We start from the raw sequence: 22,836 nt of genomic DNA on the forward strand, positions 1-22,836 counted from the left end.
CAATAAGTGGCGGCGAGATCGTCGAGATGAGCAACAGACTCAAATCTAAGATACGGGTATGGTGGTGGGTACATAGCAGCAAATTCAGGCGGCACGCAAAAACTTCTGGCTTTGTTCTCCACGACAGCCAACTTTGCACAGTCATTTTTCAATATCAACGACAACCGAACATACTGATCCAAACTAAACAAACAAACAAATGGAGAAGCGGAAGAGGTGAAGAACTACAGACAAACCAAATAGTGAGTGGGAGTTAATATTAGTAATTATTTTTGTTAGAAGAAGGTGCGGACGAATGGAAGAAGTTTATGTTGGATGACTTAGCAGTAAGTGGTCAGAGTTAATATATTAGTAATTGTTTTTGTTATATAATATATTATAATGTTTAATTTTGAATTAATTTGTTTGTATAAAAGAAGTGGCATATTGTTGATGAAACGGAGCTGAACCTGATGAGTTTTGTGGATGATATATTTAAGAGGCATTATTGGCTGTGGAAATATGACCTGTGATGGAGAAGCACCACCGGCAGAGTTGGTTTTTTTTTTTTTTCCCCTGGTTTTATGGATGTTTAAATTAGTTTTATAATTCTATTTATGCACTGGGTTTGGGTGTGATGGCCTGAAAGGAGTGGTGGTGACTATTACTTATTGGAAGTCATGCTTCCATGACCTTATATTTATGTTGGAGACAACGTAAGCCCCTAGTTAATTTAATATAAATTTAATTGAGACTTAACGGATGTGATATTTTCAATAAATTAAATACTTCTTTGGAATGTTTAAAAAACGTTGAGATCAATTTAAAATGACACTAAAGGGTTGGGGCGTTTTAACTACTTTCTAAATACTAGTAAATAATATAGTATTGTGTATATTATTTATATTTTTCTCGACTGGATCATGGCCTCTATAGCATGTGTATTAATATTAGTATAGAAGTTTTAATTCCCAATATTAGAATACTATTTGACAGCATGAAATTAGCCCCGAAAAATCATAATTAATTTTTCCAACCACGTTGCATCAACCCCGCACTCCTTACCCCCGTTACACAACCACAATCTTACCCAAAATTTTCAATCCAGAATTAGGTGAGATCTCAACGTACCTTTACAATATGTTCAGTTCAAATAAAAGTTCCTATACAACTTTCACTTCTTATCGTGTTTAGTTATTATCCCACTTGTAATTTTATAAATCTTAAAAGATTAGAAATCTTAGCATTCTTTCTTTTTTTTTTTTTTTTTTTTTTTTTAACAAATGATGGAATAATTTACACTAAATTCATTTAAATACGGAGATAGAGATTTGAACTTGTGTAGAGAGAGTACACTGCTTTAGTCAACTTAATTAAGCTCATGTCTTTCTTAACGTTGATTGTTTGATATTACATTTGTTTCTTATCTCCTTTTTTCAACCACAAAGAAACCAATGCAAAATAGCAAACGAGGATGATAGAGGTATAGAGAAGAAGAAAAATGAATAGTATAAAATTACAAAAAAATAATACTTTGTATTTTTTTCATTTTTTAATAATTATTGTGTCGTTACCTTTCACAATAAAGGATCATGTGCTAGTCACATAAGGGATCTTGAGAGTCCGGATGTATTTCTATACACCAGTTACATTTTAACGGTCTCTCATCCCCAATTTATTTCTAGGTTAATAATTTAAGCAGGATGTCCTCCCTGGATTTGTTATCAAATATTTGTCATGATCGACATCTTTGAAAAATGTGTCTAGTAGGGACGTTCGTCCTCCGGCTGGTACATGGGATCGTAGCTGCAAACGACGTAGTTCACTCCATTGTTGCACCTTGAAACGCCACATCCGACCTCGGTGGTTTTGCCCCAAATCACAGCAAGGTAGTGACCACATTCCTCTTTGACACATTTGTTTGATTTGTGGTCATAGAACTCCTTCTCGGTAACCCAATATTTGGTGGCATCGGCGGCGCTCATGCCGGCACCTGAGGCCAAGTTCTCACCCCAACGCCCCATTGAGTGCTCCATTGCGCAGTCGCCAACTCTTTTGTCAGCATATTCTTTAGCGTACTGGGCTAAGGTCACGTTCCACTTGAGTGGAGCGTTACCAACCTCAGCACGGGGGTGGTTGTGTTCATCCATGGCGGCTTTGATCTCTTCAGGGGAAAGGGCGGAGACAAGAGTGAACACTAATGTGGCGGAGCAAATGGAGAACAAAAGCTTCTTGTTGAACGCCATTTTTGTTTCTCAATGTGAAAAGTACTCTTGGATGTTGTAGTATTAGAGAATGTTTAATTAAGAGATGTTTGATTGAAATGGGAGATGAGATTGTGCATATTTATAAAACATATGTCCCAAAGAGGATTTAAAAATAGGCCCTTCAAATTTGTGGTGTCGCATCTTTTTTGAGAGGGGATCCCTACAGTTAGGGTTTAGCTCACAATAAGGAGGGAAGAGACTACCTTAAATTAGAAATTTGGTCAATCTCTTTCCTAATAAAAGTGAGTTTCATTTTCTTGTCGCAAAAAGTGAGCTTTCTTTTACTTTTCTTTTTTTTTTCAAAGACGAGATGAAGGAAGAAGTGGGTAAATAACATTTTATAACTTGTAAGACAACACTAAAGAAATTTTTCCCAATTCTTACGAATATTAGTTGGTAAATTACACAAATTTGCGAAATTACTCTCTTAACTTTTTAATTACCCAATTTACCCCACATTTTCAAATTTTTACACTTCGGTCATGTCCCACATTTTGTCAAGTTTGTCGTGTAACGTTTATCTTTATTAGCAACAGTTTTTCTTTTCCCCAACCTCTCTACCCTTAATAGATATTTTGTTGGGGTGGGAAATTGGTACAAAAACCGTCTATTTAAATGAAACACTCTTACAATATTACCAATTATTAGTAGGAAAAACTATTTGAGTGACAACACTGTAGGCTATGAAATAAATTTCGCTGCACAAGACATGTTTGCACGACGACAACTGTTGTTCGTCACTCAAAATGTCCATGACAACAAATTTTGTGCAACCTACATTTGCTTGGTGAATATTTTTGCTCGTTAGGCAAGAACTGGAAAAATACGCGTTAAAATGATAATTTGGCTTCAAATTTTGAACGACGAAAGGTTTCGTCGCCTAGGAAAAACAAGATGAGGAATGCCTTTCCAGATTCACCTTGCAAAGCCCCAGAAATTTAGGTGGAACAGTAATGGCAGAAATTTATTGGGCGATGAAGAAGGCACTTGAGGAGACGAAGAGCTTTGCCACACAAGGGTTCACGGGGTTATGTTTAAATCCCAAGTCCACAGCGTTCTCTCCTCATTTCCTCTCTTCCTCATCTTCTCCCCCAAATCCCAATGTTTCTTTCTCCCCGAACTCCAAAAAGTCCTTCTATCCCAACTGCCAAATCTTCATTCTTTCCTTTTTCCCACTCTTAGTGTCGACGATCAAAGGTATCCACAATAATTCTATCTTTCTCCCAAGTGGAACTGATTTTTTTTGTTTAATTATGATAATTGTGGTTATAATTTTGTAGATGCCATGTTTGGTAATTACATCGGATTCCACTGTTTCGTTGTTTCTCCAGATGAGCACGCATCTGGCGATGCTCCGATTGTGACATATGTAAGGGAGAAGGATCACAGACAGGTAATACTCAATTTGTATGAACTTTAAGGTTGTTTTTTGTTGCAAAGTTTAATTGCATAATTAAATTAAAAGTTGATTATTATGCTTGATTGGTTGTTGCAAATATTGGTTGGATGTGGACATTATGTATATCAAAGTTTAGAGTTTATGCGAAATTTTTATTTTTATGGGAGGTTATGAACAAATTTTTTGGTGGAATTTTAGGTTTGGTTTTGAACAAATTCTTTTTTCGTAGGAAAACAAAAAAGAAGGTCTCGCACAATCAGACATGTGATGAATGATCACCGGATGCACTTCAACTGTGATACCATGCGGCAAATAGATTATGAGAGGGAGGTGCACTTCAAGCTAGTGCAGAACCATTGCCTTATGCAATGGTCGTCCTGGAAGAAGTGTCTGAGGATAGACCTTGCAATTTCTTACACGACACAAAAATGACACAAAAAAAAAGGTTTCAGATTAACACAATAACTAATGTGGTCGTTATTGAGTTACATGTTAAGAACCCATTAACAAAGGATCATTAATGGGTTTACAAGCAGGTATCTTGTGGGCCACCCATTTGACCTGTTAAGAAAAAAAAAATGATTTTGATGATTTTAAAGTTAAACTACTAAAAAAACTTACTATAAAATTCAATAGCCGTAATGTATATATTGTATATTAAATATGTATTATTATTCTGTATAAGTTCAAAAGAAACTAAGTTTTATTTATTTATATATTTTTATTATCATTATTGGGATAAATTTTACAGATTAATAGTACATATAGTTTTTTACTCTTTCTTATATAGTCATACTCATAAATGTTTTACTCTCTTAAAAGTGAGATTAAAACATTATACAAACATTAAAAAATAAAAATATCAAAGTGGTTTAAAAATACTTAACACGTTAAAAAAATTGTAATCATTAATTTACGAGTGCAAATACTAATGTTTTTTCATTATGCTTTTATTTTGGGGTATGTATAAGTGGCCCTTAGTACTTGGAAGACAAATGTGTTTTTATGTTTTGAAGTAATATTTATGTAATAATGTGGTATGTATGTATTACTTTAGTATTATGTTTTTCATTTGATTATTTATTTGGTTTAAAATATATTTTCTTTAACAGGTAACGGGTCGGATCATATTACCCGTTCATTTTACCGGGTGTTACACGACACAACATGTTAAGATATTGGGTATAACACAAACACAGGAAACAAGACATGAATGTCAGGTCTACCCAAGGGGATGAAGAAGTCATTGTTGAATGACCCATCACTAAGTGTTAATTAGTAATTTAGTTATTAACATTTTCATAATTTTGTGCATAACATGCGTACTTTATTATTGATGATATCAATACTTACACGATAAATTACAACGATGACATCTTCCAGAGGCGTTACAAGAGGCGAAGCATTATGCCGATCAAGCTGCCCAGGCACCACCACCACAGTCATTGTTTATTTTGATTAAGATAGTAATATTTAATTTGGTTTAGATGTACGCTTTAAATATGTGAAGGCGACGAATTTACTAAATTTACTAATTTGTATCCAGATTAATATAATATTTTATATGCTTTAAATATTTTATTTGCTTAATTTCTATTATAGATTTATAATAATAAAACAAAGAATAATAAAATTAAAACAAAATAAAGAATGTAGAAACCTTTACACAACAATCATTATTTCGTCGCCCAAAGTGTCGTTATGCGACGAATTATGTGTTGCCTAAAGCCCGAATGCAACTAGGGTTTGGCTTGGGTGACAAAATGCTTCGTTGCGCAAAAACTTCGTGTATTTAACCATCTTCTCCAATCGCGAAAGGTAGATTTCAAAAGTGTTTAACTAGAAAAATCTGATAGCTGCCTCTCTTCGCCTCTCTCTTTCCCTCTCTCTTGCCTTATAATCCACACTCTATTCATCTTACTGCTCCTTCGGCCTTCACGTGAAATTTGTCCATCCACTCACTTGAAAGCAATAACGGTAATTTTGATTTCGTAATATATTTCTTTTAATTTTGAACTAAAAATAACAAAATTAAGTTTGTTTTCTATAGGTTTCTTGACGATTATTGGTGCATAACGAATTTGAAATTAATTTCTTGATTTTTTTTGTGATTTAATTTAATTTATTTTATGTAGTAGTTTGATAGAAGTACTACATTTATGTATTCAAATATTTTTGTACACCACATACAAATTTATTTTGTGCTGTACAAAGTTATAGTACTTAACTTCATAAGCATTTGTTCAAGAAAACTTAGTTTTCCGTTTGATATTAGTTGGATTTAGCACATGGATGCGAATTCATTACTGCAATCCAATTGATTCTTGAATTGTCCCATTTTTTTACAGTTTGGGAGTACACATTTACGTGTCATATTTTACAATTCACGGATTAGGTTTCAATCGTGGGATTTTTGGTAACATTTCATTACTGTCTTCGAGAGCATATTAGGTATTTGATATCTACACCATGTAATTGGAAAACTATATGGAGATGCTGCCGAAATTTTTTCATGACAAAATCTAATCTTGGTGGAGCCGTGAATTATAGCGCATAAAATGACACGACATAGTCGAACTTGTTCTAATCCTTGCATATTTAATGTGTTAACACACAAAATGGACAAACAGTGCATATAGAATCCGAACAGAGTTGCTAATGAATATTTAGATGTGATAGATCATTTTATTAACTTTGCAAAGGGACACAACCAGGGTTCAACTCAAATCAAGTGTCTAGGTCAGAAAGTAACAACTCAAAATGGGAGATATTGGAAATGTTCGATATCATTTGGTAAAAAATGGGATTATGCAGACCTACACATGATGGAATTATCATGTGGAGCGGTTAGACAATGCCTTGTCTTCGTACCAATCACGAGTGGAGACTATTGAATCTAGTGTGGATGTTAATGACCAAGTCATGGATATTTTAAATGACGCTTATCCATACACCTCAAGCAATGACAATAAGTAAGTAGGAGATGACGTGTCTCCCACCATGGATAGTGAAGCATTCGAGAAGTACGAAAGACTAGTGAAAAGTTCTAAGCAAGAATTATACCTAACTTAGGAACAATTTTTGGTACTCATGACCATTATAGTGTTGATGCATGGCAAAATCAAGTTTCATAGGTCAAGCTGGTGTTTTGTTTACTTTATCAGGGTTTTGAAGAGGATGCTTCCAAAGAACAATTATTTACCTAAAGGTTATAAAAGTGCACAGAAGGTGTTGAGGATCTCGGATTGGTGTTTGAAAAAAATTCATGCATGTGTAAATAATGGTATATTGTTCTATAAGGAGAACAAAGAGTTGGATAAATGCCATGTTTGCCATGACCGAGATATAAAATGATCTAAAGTGTTGATTTCATATTATATAGTTTATTTTATTCTTAGTTATATTTTGGTTATTATTTTGGTGAAATTTTGATACTTTATTTTATATTTTAAGTGTAGGACATATAACTTTACTCTATGCAAAAAAGCCGATGAAATAATGGAGTTTTGGGGAATTTCCAACTGGAGCGAATTCACAAGTATGTCAAGAAGATCGTATCAGAATTTCAGCATCATATTCCAAGATGTTTAACTATGACGAGGTCATCCCTCTCCCTTAGTGTAGCTAATATCGTTTGTTTAAAAAAATTATGGCAATGTATTAAAGAACAAGTGCGAAGTGCCATATTGTTGTTGCAGGCTTAATTAGGTTCCAAGGGCAGTAAAAATGACGTTTTTTTAAGTTGGGCCCTTCTACAGAGTTCTGGAAGATGGTCTAATATTCGTAACAAGACCTTTTGAGCCAAATTTCGTATTGGTTTCAGTCAGAAACATAAAGAATTTATGGATGGACATATTACCTAGTTAGATTAGGATTGTACTCTTTAGGTTATCCTAATTTATTTTATTTCCTAGTTTCAAGAAGACCTTATTGAGGTAGGATTAGGAATAATATATAAAGTGCATCCATGCCTTAACCTTTTTTTTTTTAAGCGACATTGAGAGAAAACTCAATGTAGGCTTGGATTTTATACTTCAATATAATGTGTTTTCCAACTTTCTCTTCTTAGTAATATTTTCTTTGATTAATTTGATTATAATTATGCAAAACTAAGTTTCTTCTGCTAGGGCGAGGCCACAAACCTTAACATGAATATGTAGTTGCATAATTTCAGTCAAGAAGATTGTATTAAATTGACAAGTACGTCAAGAAGATTGTATCAGAATTTCATCATGATATTCCAAGGTGTTTAATCATGGTGATGTATTAAAGGACAAGTGTGCAGTGGTGCCAGATTGATGTTCCAGGCTTAATTCGGTTCTAAGGCACTGAAGATGATGTTTTCTGGAGTTGGGCCCTTCTACAAAGTTGTAGAAGACATTGTAATCTTTAACAGCAAAGCTTTTGGGCTGAATTTGGTGTTGATTTAGTCCATAATTATGGAGAATATCTGGCTGGGCAGATTGCCTAGTTGGATTAGGATGTAATCTTAACGTTATCTTAGCTATTCCATTTTGTTTTCTAGTTTTCAAGAAGACCTTACGTAGGTAAGATTAGGCATAAATATATAAGGTGCAGCCATGCATGCCTTAGGTTTTTTTTTTTTACGTGACATTGAGAGAGAACTCGGTATAGGCTTGGATTTTAACACCTTTTCTTTCTCAATAATATTTTCTTTGATTTTAACTATGATTATGCATGACTACCTTTCTTTTGCTAGGGTGACGCCACGAGCCTTAACATGAATATATAGTTTCTTATCAATTTGTTTATGAAAGTATGCATGCTTGCTTTGAATTATTAATCACTGTGTTTAATCTACTATATGTCTTGATGATTGGCCAACATTAAGATATCTAGACAAGTAATTCGATTCAATTATGTTGGAATATCACCTTAGAGTTGATAAGGGTTTTTTGTGATTGATAATTGTAATTGATAATTCCAATTTCACTTATGGCGAATATCACGTGCTTAAGAGTTGCATGTTTTTTAAAAGATTTTCACAAAGCTTAATGAGTCTTGCGTATTCATATTTGAACTGAATATCACAGACGAATTGCATGTTATATATCAATTTTTTCTTGAATATCACAAGGAGAATATGTATTAGAGACACCTAACATTCAAAGCATGTTTGTGGTAATTCATAAATAATTGGTAGAACTATATAGGATCATTAGTGGCGACGTCTAAACCTAATGCCTTTTTCCATTGGTCCTTTCTCAAAAGTTTTTTTTTTCTTTCCTGCCAAGTTTTATAAGAACCCAATTTCAATTATTTCAATTTTCTTGTTTTTATCTTTTAAAATCAGAATTACAAACCTTTTCCAAAATTTGTTTTAGATAGTTAACTAATAATTCGTTTTAAAAACAAATTGTTTATATCAATCCTTGTGGAGAACGACCTTACTTGAGTCATTTATACTACAATAACCTTGTTCTTTTGCAGGTATTTCTTAGGTGTTGTTAACCCTTTTGCAATGGTGGTAAAAATCCTATAAACATCTCAAAATAGAATGACGAAGATTCTACAAAATGTGATGTGTTATCTTCCATTAAAGCCTAGATTGCAGCAATTATACATGTCAATGCATATTGCAAGTGACATGAGATGGCATAAGGAAGGACATATTAATGATGATGTTATGAGACATCTTATAGACAGAGAGGCATGGAAATAATTCAATTTGAAGTACCCTGATTTTGTGGCTAACCCATGCAATGTCAGATTGGGTCTTGATACTTACAGATTCAATCCATTTGGGGTTCTAAACCAAACCTGCAACACTTGGCCGATCGTCGTAGTTCCTTAAAATTGGCCACCTTGAAAGTGCTTGAAAAAAAAAAATATATGACGATAACTCTATTAATTACCAAAGATCCAAGAAAGTTCATTGATGTTTATTTGCAGCCATTGGTTGATGAATTAAAGGATCTATGTGAAAATGGTGTCCATACTTATGATAAGTCTACTGGGAAGAAGTTCACCTCACGAGCAGCGGTGATATGAACTATAAACGATTTTCTCTCTTGTATAATGATTTCCAGCTTGAGGACTAAGGGCTATATGGCATGCCTGGTATGCAAGGAGATGTAAAATCTTCTTAGCACGATAGAAATGTATAATATATAAGTCATTGTAGATGGTTGTCATGGGATCATGAGTGTCGTGCGAATGATATAGCTATTTGACGACACAATAACGACTCGCCTAAGACCCAAAGAATGGTCGGGAGATGAGATTTTGACTCAGTTGGACAATATGGAGAATTTGGTCCGTTTGGAAAAATTGTAACTGGGCCCAGACCAACTACACATCTGAACTGGACACATAAGAATGTGTTATTTGAGCTCCTGTACTGGTCGAAGTTAAAAAAAAGATACAACCTTGATGTGATGAATATTGAGAAAAATATGTGTGATACATTAATGGGGACAATTCTAGACATTGAGGGAAAATCAAAGGACACGGTGAAAACTCTCCTCGATTTGGAACAAATGGGCATAAGGCGACCCTTGTGGATGAAAGATGCGGCAACAAAATGAGAAAGGGCATCCATTTTTTACAGTTAAACAGGATGGAAAGAAAGAGTTTTTAAAGCTTCTTTCTTCTGTCAAGTTTCTAGATGGGTATGCTTCCAATATCTCGCGTTATATGAACGTGGAAGAAAGAGTTTTTCCAATTTTTTTATCTTTAAAACCAATGAGTATTAAGTAATTTGGCCACATTCGTCATTTTTATTTTTGAAAACAGTCTCTTTTGATTAAAAAAAAAATGTGCAAGTGGTAGACTGCCTGGTGATTAGTGTTTTCCTTTGAACCTACTAAATTCTTTCCTTGGGCTGGGTCTTGACTTAGGAACATGGAGTGTGTATTGCTCTTCCTACTAGGTCTCACCACCCCCCCCCCCAAGTGGAACCACCAGATTTGTCTATAAAAATTTATACTTTATTTTACAGTGGAGTCATAGTCCGGGTTCAAACTCTCCCCTTTCTTTCTAGTGTAAACCAAGGTTCTAAAAGACGTTAAGGGCTAGTCGGGCGACAAGCTGGAGCCTAGCGCCTAGGCAGACTAGGCGGATTTAAATAAATCTATTATATTTTGTGTAAGTAATTGTCTATTTATACTTAAAATATATGTAATTACATCATAAACTACAAAATAGAATGACATATATATTATGAAGTATTGAACATAATGAAAACATGGGGAACAAGCATATAATGTGTGTTCATTTAAGTATCCAACAACTCTCTTACAATTTATTAAAAAAAATAATGCAAAATTAAAGTTATCTATTTTCTGTCTAAGTGAGTCGCAACCTAGGTGGGTCTGGGTGGGCGCCTCAACAGGTCTAGGCTCCCTTTCTAAATTTTCAAACGCCTAGGCATTAATCAAAGCGGTGGCCAACCGCCTAGCGCCTAGGCAACGCTAGACGGAAATTTTTACAACAGTGGTGTAAACTAAAAGTAGTAAATTCACTCTTCTATTAAAGAAAAACATTCACTTTTCAAAACAAAAAGTTAGATTAAAATAGAATATCAAACATATCTACCGTAGCTACCTCAACTGAATTTTTTTCACTTTTTATTTATCGTTAGAGCCTAAAGCTGACAAACACAAAAAAAGGAAGCCAGAACAAGTATTTTCCAAGAGGGTATTATCAAACCAATGAATATTTAAGATAATTAGCTTCATGGCCAAAATCAGCCAGACCATCGCCGTAAAGTTACTCCTTATACACTTGCACCACCTTGCGATTTCATCAAACGGGGAATGATCACGAGTCTTCTCTTACAATGCGAATAATAAATGTTATACTAAACCATTTATTTTATAAAAATAGAAGTTCTCAATTGAAAATGTATGTCTTGTTTTCTATATTATGTAAAAATAATTGGGAGTTGAATCCCTCAGCCTTATTAAACTTGAGTTGTTCATTTTGGTTCCATGTTTGTTGATCACTTTGTTTGCTCGTAACGTTCGTGCGCGCGCACACACACATATCCTGTTTATTTTTAGTTCTTCATTCATTGCATTTCTACATTTTCATAGGTTGTTTTTTTTTCTTGGTTCCATGTTTGTTGATCACTTTGTTTGTTCGTAACTTTCGTGTACACACACACACACGCACATATTCTGTTTATTTTTAGTTCTTCATTCATTGCATTTCTATATTTTCATAGTTTGTGTTTTTTTTTTCTTGGAGAAATACATTATCATATGTATTATATAACACAAACACTTTTTTCCTTTAGAGCGAGCATATATAGGGGTGTAATTTTTTGCCAAATTACCAAACCAACCGAATTACCAACCATACCATACCAAAGTTGTAACAAAAAATTTGTAGCAATTGCCAAATTACCATACCAACCGAATTACCAACCATACCATACCAAAGTTGTAACAAAAAATTTGTAGCATTGGTATTGGTATGGTATTTGTACCGTACCATACATTGTCAGTACGGTAATGGTATTCAAAACCATTACCAGTGGTATAGTGTACCGTACCACTACTATTAATATTATATCATTTATTTATTCATTTATATATATATATATATACACACACACACACATACATAATTAGGTATTATTATCATTATATATGCACTTTATATTTTTTTTCCTAGTCATTTATCCAAAATCATCCTCTCACCCTCTAACTCTACTTTCCAATGAAAAAAACTAAGCCTTCTTACCGTTGCGACTTCATCCTTTCACTCATCTTGCTATCAACTTCATTTTCGTTGCTCCTGTTCTGATTACTTTTTCTCTGCAGTCCATCTCATCTTCTCTTTCATCAAATTAGGTTGTCTTTCTCCCTAGCTTCATCTATCAAGTTAATTTTTGTACAATTTTAAAGAATGTAGAGATGGAATTTAGGAATCTTTGTACTATTTTTTTTTAGGGATGATGGGTTCTTTTAGCAATTCTTCCATCTATTTACTTATTTTTTCTTAAATGAATTTCTATAAAATTCCCAAAGAGAGTGGCTGAAACAGGTTTAGGCCTTGAATTAGGCTGGAAAAAAACCAAATTTTTGCCCAAAAAAGTAGCCCAAAACAAAGTGGTAATTACCATTACCATACGATGCCAATCAAACTATTTGCCATGCCGAAATTCAGTATACCAAAAATTTGGCATTGTAATGGTAATAGATTTTGTCATACCAAAAGTTTGGTACGGTAATTGGTACATGAATTTTGATACGATAATCGTACCAATACCACCCCTAAGCATATATAACAAAAGCAGTTAAGTTAGGTTAAAAGCTGAAACAAGGAACGTCTCCTCTAGAAAGTGGACCATATTGTATAGTAATGCGACAAATAATCAATATTGTTCATCACATGTTTTATAAAAGTGAGGCCCGCATTCACTTGATTCCCAACTATTATTAATTAATACAAATATTATTATTGTTGTAAAATCGATGATGTGTGCAGTGGAATAAAAGAAATAAGACACAAAATTTACGAGGTTCCTCTACAGTCAGTGTGACTGAAGTACGTCCTCGGAGCAGCAGTGGTGCTTCCATTATAATTTAGAATAATAAGAGTACAAAATAACTCTCTCTCTATTTTCCCCTCTCCTCTTCCTCTCTTTTCTCTCTTCCTCTTCTTCTCCTCTCATTCATATCTCTCTTCCTCTTATGTGTGCATTACTGGCTTCTATATCCTCATTCGTTTTATAAGCAAAGAGAACACTATTTACTTTACAAATTTTCCACAAATGAATAGTGAAAATATTGTGCATAAATAGTAACAAACTATTCATGTGGGCTATCAACATATTATTCACAACACTCCCCCTTGGATGGCCACAAGTCTTCGATTGATTCGTTAAAATCTTGATCTGTTTTGGATGTTCCCCCTGATGAGTATCTCCCCCTGATTTCAAATCATTTAGGTTGATCGTTGATCATTCTACTTTCGTCTCTTAGCAAGAAGAGTTGCCGAAAGAGGTGCTTTACTTGTTGTTAACTTTCCACAGGCTTGTTCTTGAATTGGGTTGGAGGGCCTTCTGCTAGACTTCCTCCAAGGGTCTGAATTTACTACTTTTATTGGAGCTGAATTTGATTCAAGGGTGGTGAACACTTGATCTTGAATCAAACTTGTGATTTCTTCCAGGGTTGTCTAGGCTTGATCTTGAATGAAATTTGACCATAAGGAGCTTCATATGGCAAATGACCTTTGGCTTTGTCAGGATGAATCAACATATGTTTGTTGTGCTTGTCTCCACGTGTTTCAAAGTATCATTTTTGCTTACCTTATCTGTTCCCCTTGCTTAAGAGGTATTTTCCCTGGTTTTCCTCTATGCATGTGTGGCATATTCTCTTGTAGTATTTGTTCACTGATGTAGGAGTGGAATGCAACCCTTGCATTTGGATGGTTCATCACTTCTTGGTGACTCATCCATGTGTGGCAGCTTCAGTGTAAATAGCCAACATCATATCAACAGTTGAAGATGAGTACTCGAGAGTAATGCAAGGTAAGCAACCAGGCAAAGGTTCTGGGCAGTCGGTTCCTTATTGAAAGTTTGAGTGGAGGTTTCGACATATTGCTTTCTTTTATCCTTGTCTTGTAGGTAAGAACAAGGACAAAGGAAAAGACAGGGAGATTACAGGATATGAGATACTCTTGCTCTCGTCCCTAATGATATGAGATAATCTTGCTCTGGTATGACTGGTTTTGAAGAGGTATTCTTAGGGAGGAAGAAAACTGGGTATTTCGAGATGCTTTGTTGAAGATGCATTCTCGGAGATGAGGAAGAGTTAGGTATTCTTGCAAGTCTGCCTTGTTATGGAGAACGAAGGTTGACATATATAGAGATTTTTCAATAGCAAGTAGTGGTCTTGTGTCTTTACTCTTGTCAGCAACTGTGGTGTAATTAGAACAGTAAGATTTACGGGTTTTCAACTTTGTCAAAGATCTTTGACAAAGTTGCACGCGATATCTGAAAAAGCTGAGATTGCGTCTGAAAAATGCCAACGAACTTTATTCAGGAAAATATGGCTTTTGAAGTTCGGAGAGCGGTGCCTCTTCGATCTCTGAACAAGTGGCTCTATTGCCTCTTCTTTTATAGAGACATCAATTGTGTTCAAGAGTATGCTTAGAAAGTTGCTGCCTGTAGAAATTTTCCCTTTCTTGCACTTTTGAGATTTTATTTGACCACTTTTTCCTTCATCATTTCTGAAGCTTACCTATCTAACATTTGCTTAGATTTAAGTCTTATGAGTGACACAAACGAGTAGGGTCATGATATGATAATATATGGTGCCCGTCCTTCTTATCTTCTAATGGTCATCTTACAGTTGGGGACTTTGTGATGAAGAATAACATTACCGCTACAGTGGTAGCTAGGAATCTTCTCACTCCAAAGGATAACAGAATCCTTTCAAAATGGTCTGATGAGTCGGCCGTTCAAGACTCCTTAGCTCTCAGTGTTCAATGTGCGGGCTCTATATCCAATATGGGCCAACACCTACTTGCTCGAACTCACCAAGTTGAATCATTGATGGCTGAGGTGACAAGTCTTAAACAAGAGATTAGAGGGCTCAAGCACGAGAATAGAGTGTTACATGTGCTTGCAAATAATTACTCGACGAGCATGAAAAGAAAGCTCGACTAGCTACAGGAATCCGAAAGTCGGATTCAAAGTAATCACCAAAGATTCGTGGCTAGATTCCAAAGGCAATTGATGCCTTCCCCTTCTGGTGTTTTACCAAGTACTGGGGTGCCACATGATCAATCTCCAGTGCCTCCCCCTTCTGGGGTATTGTCGAGTACTCAGGCTTCACATGAGCAACCTTTGTGAAGGCTTCATCTTGTTTGTTTGTTTTAACTCATGTGTATGTACATGTCTGTAATTTCTTGGAGATATCAATATATAAGCTTTATTTCGTTCAATGTATTGTGCCAAATACAATAAAGCATATACTTCATTAAGATGTGGTACTTCTGGACCAAATATCAATTAATCTTCACCCTCACGAAGATAAATGATCATTCTTAGTGTCTAAATCATTTAAGTATTCAACTCATAATCTTCAATCCATAAGATTCTTTAATATCATAAACATCATGGATAAGATTCGTGTTGGCATATTGTTCGATCTGCAGTTCGAGACAATATTTTTCTCAACACTTTATAATATTTCTTGACTCTTCAGGAGTCCCAATTTAATATCATCAACTCTTGCAAGAGATTTTAGTATGTTGCAACAATATCATAATGAAAGTACTCACTAAGGCAATTTATACCATCGATTGGTATTGAGTACATATTTTATGCTTTACCCTTCCGGAGCTTACTTCAAGCTATTTGAATCCTTCAGGGATTTTCTACATTTCATGACACATTTTCCTTTGGAATTTATACAGAGCAATTTGCTTCCATGTATGTTTGAGGGATTTACTTATGGAGATATAATGTGGGCGACTCGCAACCCTTCATATATAATTCTTCATTTTTTTTTTTTTTTGAACTCGTTTACAAGAGTATAATTTCAGGTTTCAATTAGTAACCTTGTGTCATATCATGTGAGTGTATTTCACTGTATTACAAATGCTCATATGTAACCTCTTTTGGTTCAACATCTTTTGGCTATTTATATTTTATACACATATATATAGGTCCATTTTTCCACGTTTTTACAAGATTGTAATGGAATTGCCTTTCTCCATTTTTGGCAAATAATATTTTCTTTCGTCGATGGACAAAAAAACGTGACTCAATATCAATATAGCTTATTGATGAATTTAGTAGCTACTTGTAAAAACCAGAATTACCATTGGTTATCATCAATTCGTGATCCCATGCACATGCATAAAAGCTTTTCATTTCTTTGGATATCCATTGCCTTTTCAAGAGCATTACACTTTCTCTTCTAGGATAGTCATAGTTTAGAGAATGCGGATCATAACCTCCTCTTGAGCATTATAGAGCTTGGATTTTAATCTCCACTTCGGGAGTTGAGTCATTGAAACCTATACGTTTATCATGCTTGATGCATGAGACATCAACATTCCCATCTATGCGGATTGTCCTTTCTGGGACGTGTATCCATGCAGCGATTGTCATGCTTCAGGCATGTTGCAGTTATGCTTCAGGAATGCAATAGTTCAGTAGTGTCATATTCTTCTTCTTTCAAATGACTAAACCTTTTGAGTCTGAAGGTTTGCCACGCTTCAGGTGTGCAACAGATAAATCATTTACTGCTTCATTATTTTGTCCAACAGGGATATCAATTCTTGTAGCCACATTTGCAGCAAGTATATGTAATTTCATCACTTTCGTTGCATCATTAAATGCATCTGGCATTTGATTTGCATATTGTTGCATCATTCAATTATTCTCACTTCGTTTTTATATTGATTGCTTCACGAATCAAAATAAAACAAATTCTCTTCATTCTTCTGGAACGATCTTTTCTCATCATTCTTCTAGAATGATATTTTCTCATCGTTCTTCTGAAACGAAGTTATTTTCTCCCCCTAACGGCGGGAAAATTGTCTTATCAAAATGACAATCCGCAAACCACGCGGTAAACATATCCTCAATCAAGGGTTCCAAATATTGAATGATAGATGGTGTTCAACGTCAATGCCCAATCCACGATGATGCCTCATTTCAGTACGTTGTGGCAGTGCAATAGGCACAAAGATAATACAATCAAAAACTCATAAATGTATAATGTTTGCCTGGTTCCCAAACACGAGTTGTATTGAGAAGTATTGATGGTTGGAGACAGGTCCCAACCAAACTAATAATGCATCATGACATGTCACCATGTAGAAAACTTGACAATTTTGTTTTCATGAGCAGAGCGCAGGTAATCAATTTCATCCGCTTAATAAATATTTCTGCTAAACCATTTTGAGTATGGATATAAGGAACTTCTAGTCCTTATTTAATAGTCTGTAGACTAAGACTCTTATGGCTTTTATTACTAAGTTGAGGCATTATGGCACTTCAAACTTACGGTACTCATCAAGGAACTTTATGTCCTGATCTTGAGGATCAAGGGACTTCATGCCCGATCTTTTTGTATGATGAAATTTCAGGTCCAATCATTTTTATATGATGAGGAGCAGGAAACTACAGGTTTTGATCTGATCAAGGAACTTCAGGTCCTGTATATACTCATCGTAACAAAAGAAGTATAATAAATAAATTAAAGTAATAGGCGGTAATTCTAACCATAGTGAATAAATTGCATATAAGTAAATAAAGCTTGTGATAAGGGCTTTAATTCAGCACCATTCACATAAATCAAAACTTAAAGCAGTAGGCGGTAAAACCGTCCATGATAAATAAATTGCTTTAAAGTAAATAGAACTTGTGAAAAGATTTTAAACCAACACCATTCACATAAATAAAAAGTATCAGAACCCTTTATTTTATTTATTCACATGGTGCTGTGTACCATTCCATAACCTTTGCTTTTATTTCTTTTTCACATGGTGCTACACACCATTCCAAAATGGCCCCATTTCCCCTTTTTATTCTTTCACACGTGAATGATTGATCACTCACTTTTTTCTTTCTTTTTCTGTGCACAACCAAAACCACACCTCTTTCATTGGCTCCCATTTTTATTCTATTTATTTATTTAGGTATGGTAATGGACTTTAAGCCCTTTGGTCAGCAAAGGGAATCTCAATTGGGGCTCGCTGTTGGGATATGAGAATTTCCCAGCAAAGCAAAACCAATAAACCTTTGTCATCATCGATCTCTTCACCAAAAAATGGTGATAACGCTTCAGTTGTTGGATATTAGACGGGGAGTCACAAAACTGGTGACGAAGAAAATGTTGGCATTTACTAGAGGATTGCAACGCCATCAAAAGACAGCGGCCATGGGCACCGGGCCGAGCAACGTAAGACTTAAAACTAGAATTATCTTAAGTCCTCGAGATCCGTCTAGAACGACATGATCTGGGTTTCCAAGTTTGATGAGATTCTTCTGGATCTCTGGAAACCAATTATCAGGTACGAGTTTTCTCATCTCGTGACGACTACAGGTCATTGTAAATTTCAATTCTCACCGGAATTCGGTGGGGCGCTTCTAGCGCGGTGGGAGAGACGGAAAATGAACATACCTTTTGTTTTGTGAGATTTTATCTGACAGAGGTGAGAGGTAGGTAATGCTTTACCAGATTTATGGCGTTGTGCTTTCCACTAACATGAGAGCTTCTCGTGCTGATAACGTGTTGTAAAATCGATGATGTGTGCAGTGGAATAAAAGAAACAAGACACAAAATTTATGAGGTTCCACTACAGTCAGTGTGACTGGAGTACGTCCTCGGAACAACAGTGGTGCTTCCATTATGATTTAGAATAATAAGAGTACAAAATAACTCTTTCTCTATTATCCCCTCTCCTCTTCCTCTCTTTTCTCTCTTCCTCTTCTTCTCCTTTCATTCATATCTCTCTTCCTCTTCTGTGTGCCTCGTTGGCTTCTATATCCTCATTCGTTTTATAAGCAAAGAGAACACTGTTCACTTTACAAATTTTCCACAAATGAATAGTGAAAATACTGTGCATAAATAGTAACAAACTATTCATGTGGGCTATCCACATATTATTCACAACAATTATTAATTAATACAAATATTCTAACCACCAACATCTAAATATTGTTTGAAGCTCGGGCCCACCGTGATAAATTTCAGCTTTATCAAATGTTTCCAATTGTTGTGACTTTATAGAGTGAGCTTATCGATCGTCACTTGTGTCTTCAGTTATTGAGTTTTACATATATATTAGTAATTTGAGGAGCCACAGCAACAATAAACTGGTTTCACTTAAATTTTCCTTTTAGTATGGACGTTCATCCTCATAGTTACCAGGAGGATCATAGCTGCAAATGACAAAAACCCAATTATTGTCACACTTGACCCTTGCACATCCAAGATGAATCGAGTTGCGCCAAACCACCTGAGTATAATGTCCGCATTCATCACCAACACACTTATTGGAGGCGTAGTTATAGTTGGGTTTCTCAGTCACCCAAAACTTCACAGCTTGAGCACCGGTCATTTCTCCATAGCCTTCAGCCAAGTTCTCACCATAAGGCCCTCCTGAGTGCTCCATGTCACACCCTCTCACTCTTGTATTGGCATACTGCTGAGCATAGGCTGCTACAGTGTCGTTCCATTTGATCGGACCAACACCAACTGCTGCCCGAGCTCTGTTGTGTTCATCGACGAAGTCTTGGTGAGGGTTAGGGGGATAATAACCGACTTTCCGGGCTAGGGAGGTATGAGCAGCTAAGATTAATGCTGTGGAGAATATGCATAGTAAAAGGTTACTAGAGCACCCCATTTTTCTGTATCTTTGTGTAAGATGCAGGTGGGAATATCAGAGGTTGGTCTTAACACAAATGGGACATGGGATTATGGTATTTATAGAGAGAAGCTTCAGTCACAAGAATTGTTTAGCCAACAGGGCTAAAATAGGAATTCTAAATAAAATTATTAAAATAATTTTTACTTTGTTAAAAGATATTCTAAATTCAAATCTCAGGAAAAATATATGTTGAATAATATAAAATAAATTTTGTACTTCACTAACTTTATCCCAAAATTTTTTTAATATATATCGCACCTAATATGATCAAAATTATTACTTATTCTGAATAATTTAGGGGTTTTTGGTTAAATACTGAATAATATAAGTAGAAGTAGGCTATTTCAACCCGGTGAAGTAGGCTCAAAACTAATGATGCTTGCACAAAAGGACAGCAATAACATGGCTAACGTAAAGGTGTTGCTGGACTTTTGCACCCATTGAAGACGACCCCACATTTCATCCAATTAACCAATAATCTCATGCAAATGATGTTGATTAGTTTTGGGGGGAAAAAACAAAAAGCAATGAACCGTTTATTGCTAAGAACTAACAAGTTAGTAGTAGGGATTTTTCTTCTTCTTCTTCTTTTTTTTTTTTTTTTTTATTTTTTATTTTTTTTTATTTTTTATTTTTTTTAAGCGTAGACGAGAGCATATATACATCATGATATTTGGTCGTCTGATTCTCAGTTATTTGGTTCGTGATTGCACATTCATTGTTCATTCAGATATACATGCGATGTTTTGATAGTAGTAGAAAGGTGCATGTACTCTAACTGTGCTAGGACATCAAATATATTCACTAAGTTTTATTCTATAATACTACGTGGTGTTCAATCTATTTAACTTTGAATCTAACATTATGAATGGTCAAATTATTATTTTTTTTTTTATAAAACAAACAATATTTCTATTTTAAATTACTCTAAAGAAAGGAAGGTTCAAACCCAAAGCACAAATTAGGCAATCCACTCCTTGCATTCAAGTTATTATTTATTGTTTTAATATATACACGGCAGTCCCAACTTTGTGTTTCTGTAAGTCTTCAACCGAAACATTATGCCGCAGAGTCAAGGGGAAGCATGCGTAGAAGTTTGAAGAATTATCAATGATATCCCCTAGCTAGCTAGTCACGCTTATAATAGTATAAGGTGGATCATGTGAATTCTCTTGTCACTACTCACTATCTTATGGCCAAAAGCCAATTCACTATAGAACATAGGGTGCTTTTCACTATAGAATTAGAAAATTTGGTGATGATCACTGTTGGCACTACATTATCAGATCCGGCAATTTGTGTCTCTTGGCTTAGAGTGAAGCTGATGTGGTCTTTGATCGAGTCTCTATCTCTTGTTTTCTTTAATCAATGAGAAACAAGACATTTGAATTTCAGAATTTTTTTCACCATGAGAAAGAGAAATACGACTAAAGCAAGAGTTAGTTATCGTCTATATGTCTCGTTTGTTTGGGACAAAAAAGGAATAATGCAGGCAATGCCATAAATTTGAGAAGGTGCTTTGTATTAGACGAGTTCAAATCTTCTGCAACCAAAATAGATGTGGCTTCTCTAATTTCGTGACACTTATCCAATCATAGTCATTTTGAGTGTAGAAAATTTGAACTCGTATCAGACGTACACATCTAGGATAGTAGTAGTTCTAACTAGAATTTTTCTAGTCACATCCCTACACACATCTGAGTTAACCGCATTAAGTGTGTAAAACTCCCAAAAAACTGAAAAACTAAACGCATTAACGCCGCCGCCGCCCCCCCCCTGGCGGGGGTGGCGCAACCACGCCGATATCCTCCACCAGCCCGACTATCGGCCTCCTTTCTATCATTAATACATCTAAATTAGGGTAGTATTTCCATTATCAACCATCGAATAATCAACAAACCACTAGTTAAACAGAGCGCAATAAGAGAAAAGAAGAAAAATGTCTGAGTTTTGTATTCAAGTGATCTCAGCAACACATTTTTTTAATTGAAAAGGATGGGGGAAAGGAAGAGGGAGGGCTTATTCAATTCAATTTTAAGTTGAAGAGGGGAGGGAGTGGAGAGGCAGGGCGCTGAGCCTGTGGCCATGTGGTGTGTGTTGTTTATTTTCATAATTTTTTTCTTTAATTAATAAAAGTAAGATTGGTTTTAGAAAAGTATTGAGGTGAACTTGGATGATCATGATGTGTGAATAGAAAAACTCTTCAAACTAAAGGCATGCTTGATTTACAAGTAGAGAAAATTTCGGACATCAAATCATGGCCACTTTTGTGCACCCAGACCTGGATTTATTTTCCTTCCTCCCCATTTATTTATCAGTCATACAGTTGAAACTTATGGTAAAGTGATGTAATGAAGGTCACGGTATCAACGGACAACTTTTTGCGGAGCTAATTGACCGCAAATCCAGTAATTTTCTGTCAAAAGAAGAATCCTTTTGAATTTTGATTTCCTATAATTATGGCCTCGCCATGTTAAAGTCTGATGTAAAAAAATTCTGAATAAGATGACTTCATGATGTTATAAATATTAAAAAAATTAACACTGTGTTTGGTAGAGAAATTTTGAGATTACTAACAAAATGACGGAACTAGAAATGACCGAATTTTATTTTCTAAACTTTGTGAATTTTCTTTATTTTTTTATTTTTTTTTTTAAACTCATTCGTAGAAGTATAGAAATGACACCTATTTACGTGAAACTTAAACTTGAGAATTGAATGTCTCAAATTCCAAGTTTTTCTTTGCCACGCGGAAATTCTAAATATCTATGTTTATGAATCCAAACAAGGGAATTGGTTTATGTCCATTTATAAATCCCGACTTTTGTT

At 35.1% G+C, this 22,836-nt stretch overlaps 3 protein-coding genes across 3 annotated transcripts in view; 1 reads left to right on the plus strand and 2 right to left on the minus strand.

Moving 5' to 3' along the window:
• LOC103934343 (putative branched-chain-amino-acid aminotransferase 7) overlaps positions 1-22,836 on the plus strand; it is an 80,719-nt gene that overhangs the window by 22,002 nt on the left and 35,881 nt on the right. The gene's annotated exons all lie outside the window — the stretch shown is intronic.
• Positions 1,109-2,857, minus strand: LOC103934336 (pathogenesis-related protein 1A-like). The gene has a single exon (XM_009380314.3). The coding sequence runs from the start codon at positions 2,223-2,225 to the stop codon at positions 1,743-1,745; it is 483 nt and encodes a 160-aa protein (XP_009378589.2). The 5' UTR covers positions 2,226-2,857; the 3' UTR covers positions 1,109-1,742.
• Positions 19,445-20,032, minus strand: LOC103967069 (pathogenesis-related protein 1-like). Its single transcript, XM_009380315.3, has one exon. The coding sequence runs from the start codon at positions 19,981-19,983 to the stop codon at positions 19,477-19,479; it is 507 nt and encodes a 168-aa protein (XP_009378590.2). The 5' UTR covers positions 19,984-20,032; the 3' UTR covers positions 19,445-19,476.

Source organism: the organism of the source record quoted next, unplaced genomic scaffold (assembly GCF_019419815.1).
Source record: "Pyrus x bretschneideri cultivar Hongxiangsu unplaced genomic scaffold, Pyrus_bretschneideri_v1 Contig10, whole genome shotgun sequence".
Taxonomy (NCBI): Eukaryota; Viridiplantae; Streptophyta; class Magnoliopsida; order Rosales; family Rosaceae; genus Pyrus; species Pyrus x bretschneideri.

Coding starts and splice junctions, on each gene's coding strand:
- LOC103934336 (XM_009380314.3), bottom strand. CDS start 2,225: ATGGCGTTCAACAAGAAGCTTTTGTTCTCCATTTGCTCCGCCACATTA.
- LOC103967069 (XM_009380315.3), bottom strand. CDS start 19,983: ATGGGGTGCTCTAGTAACCTTTTACTATGCATATTCTCCACAGCATTA.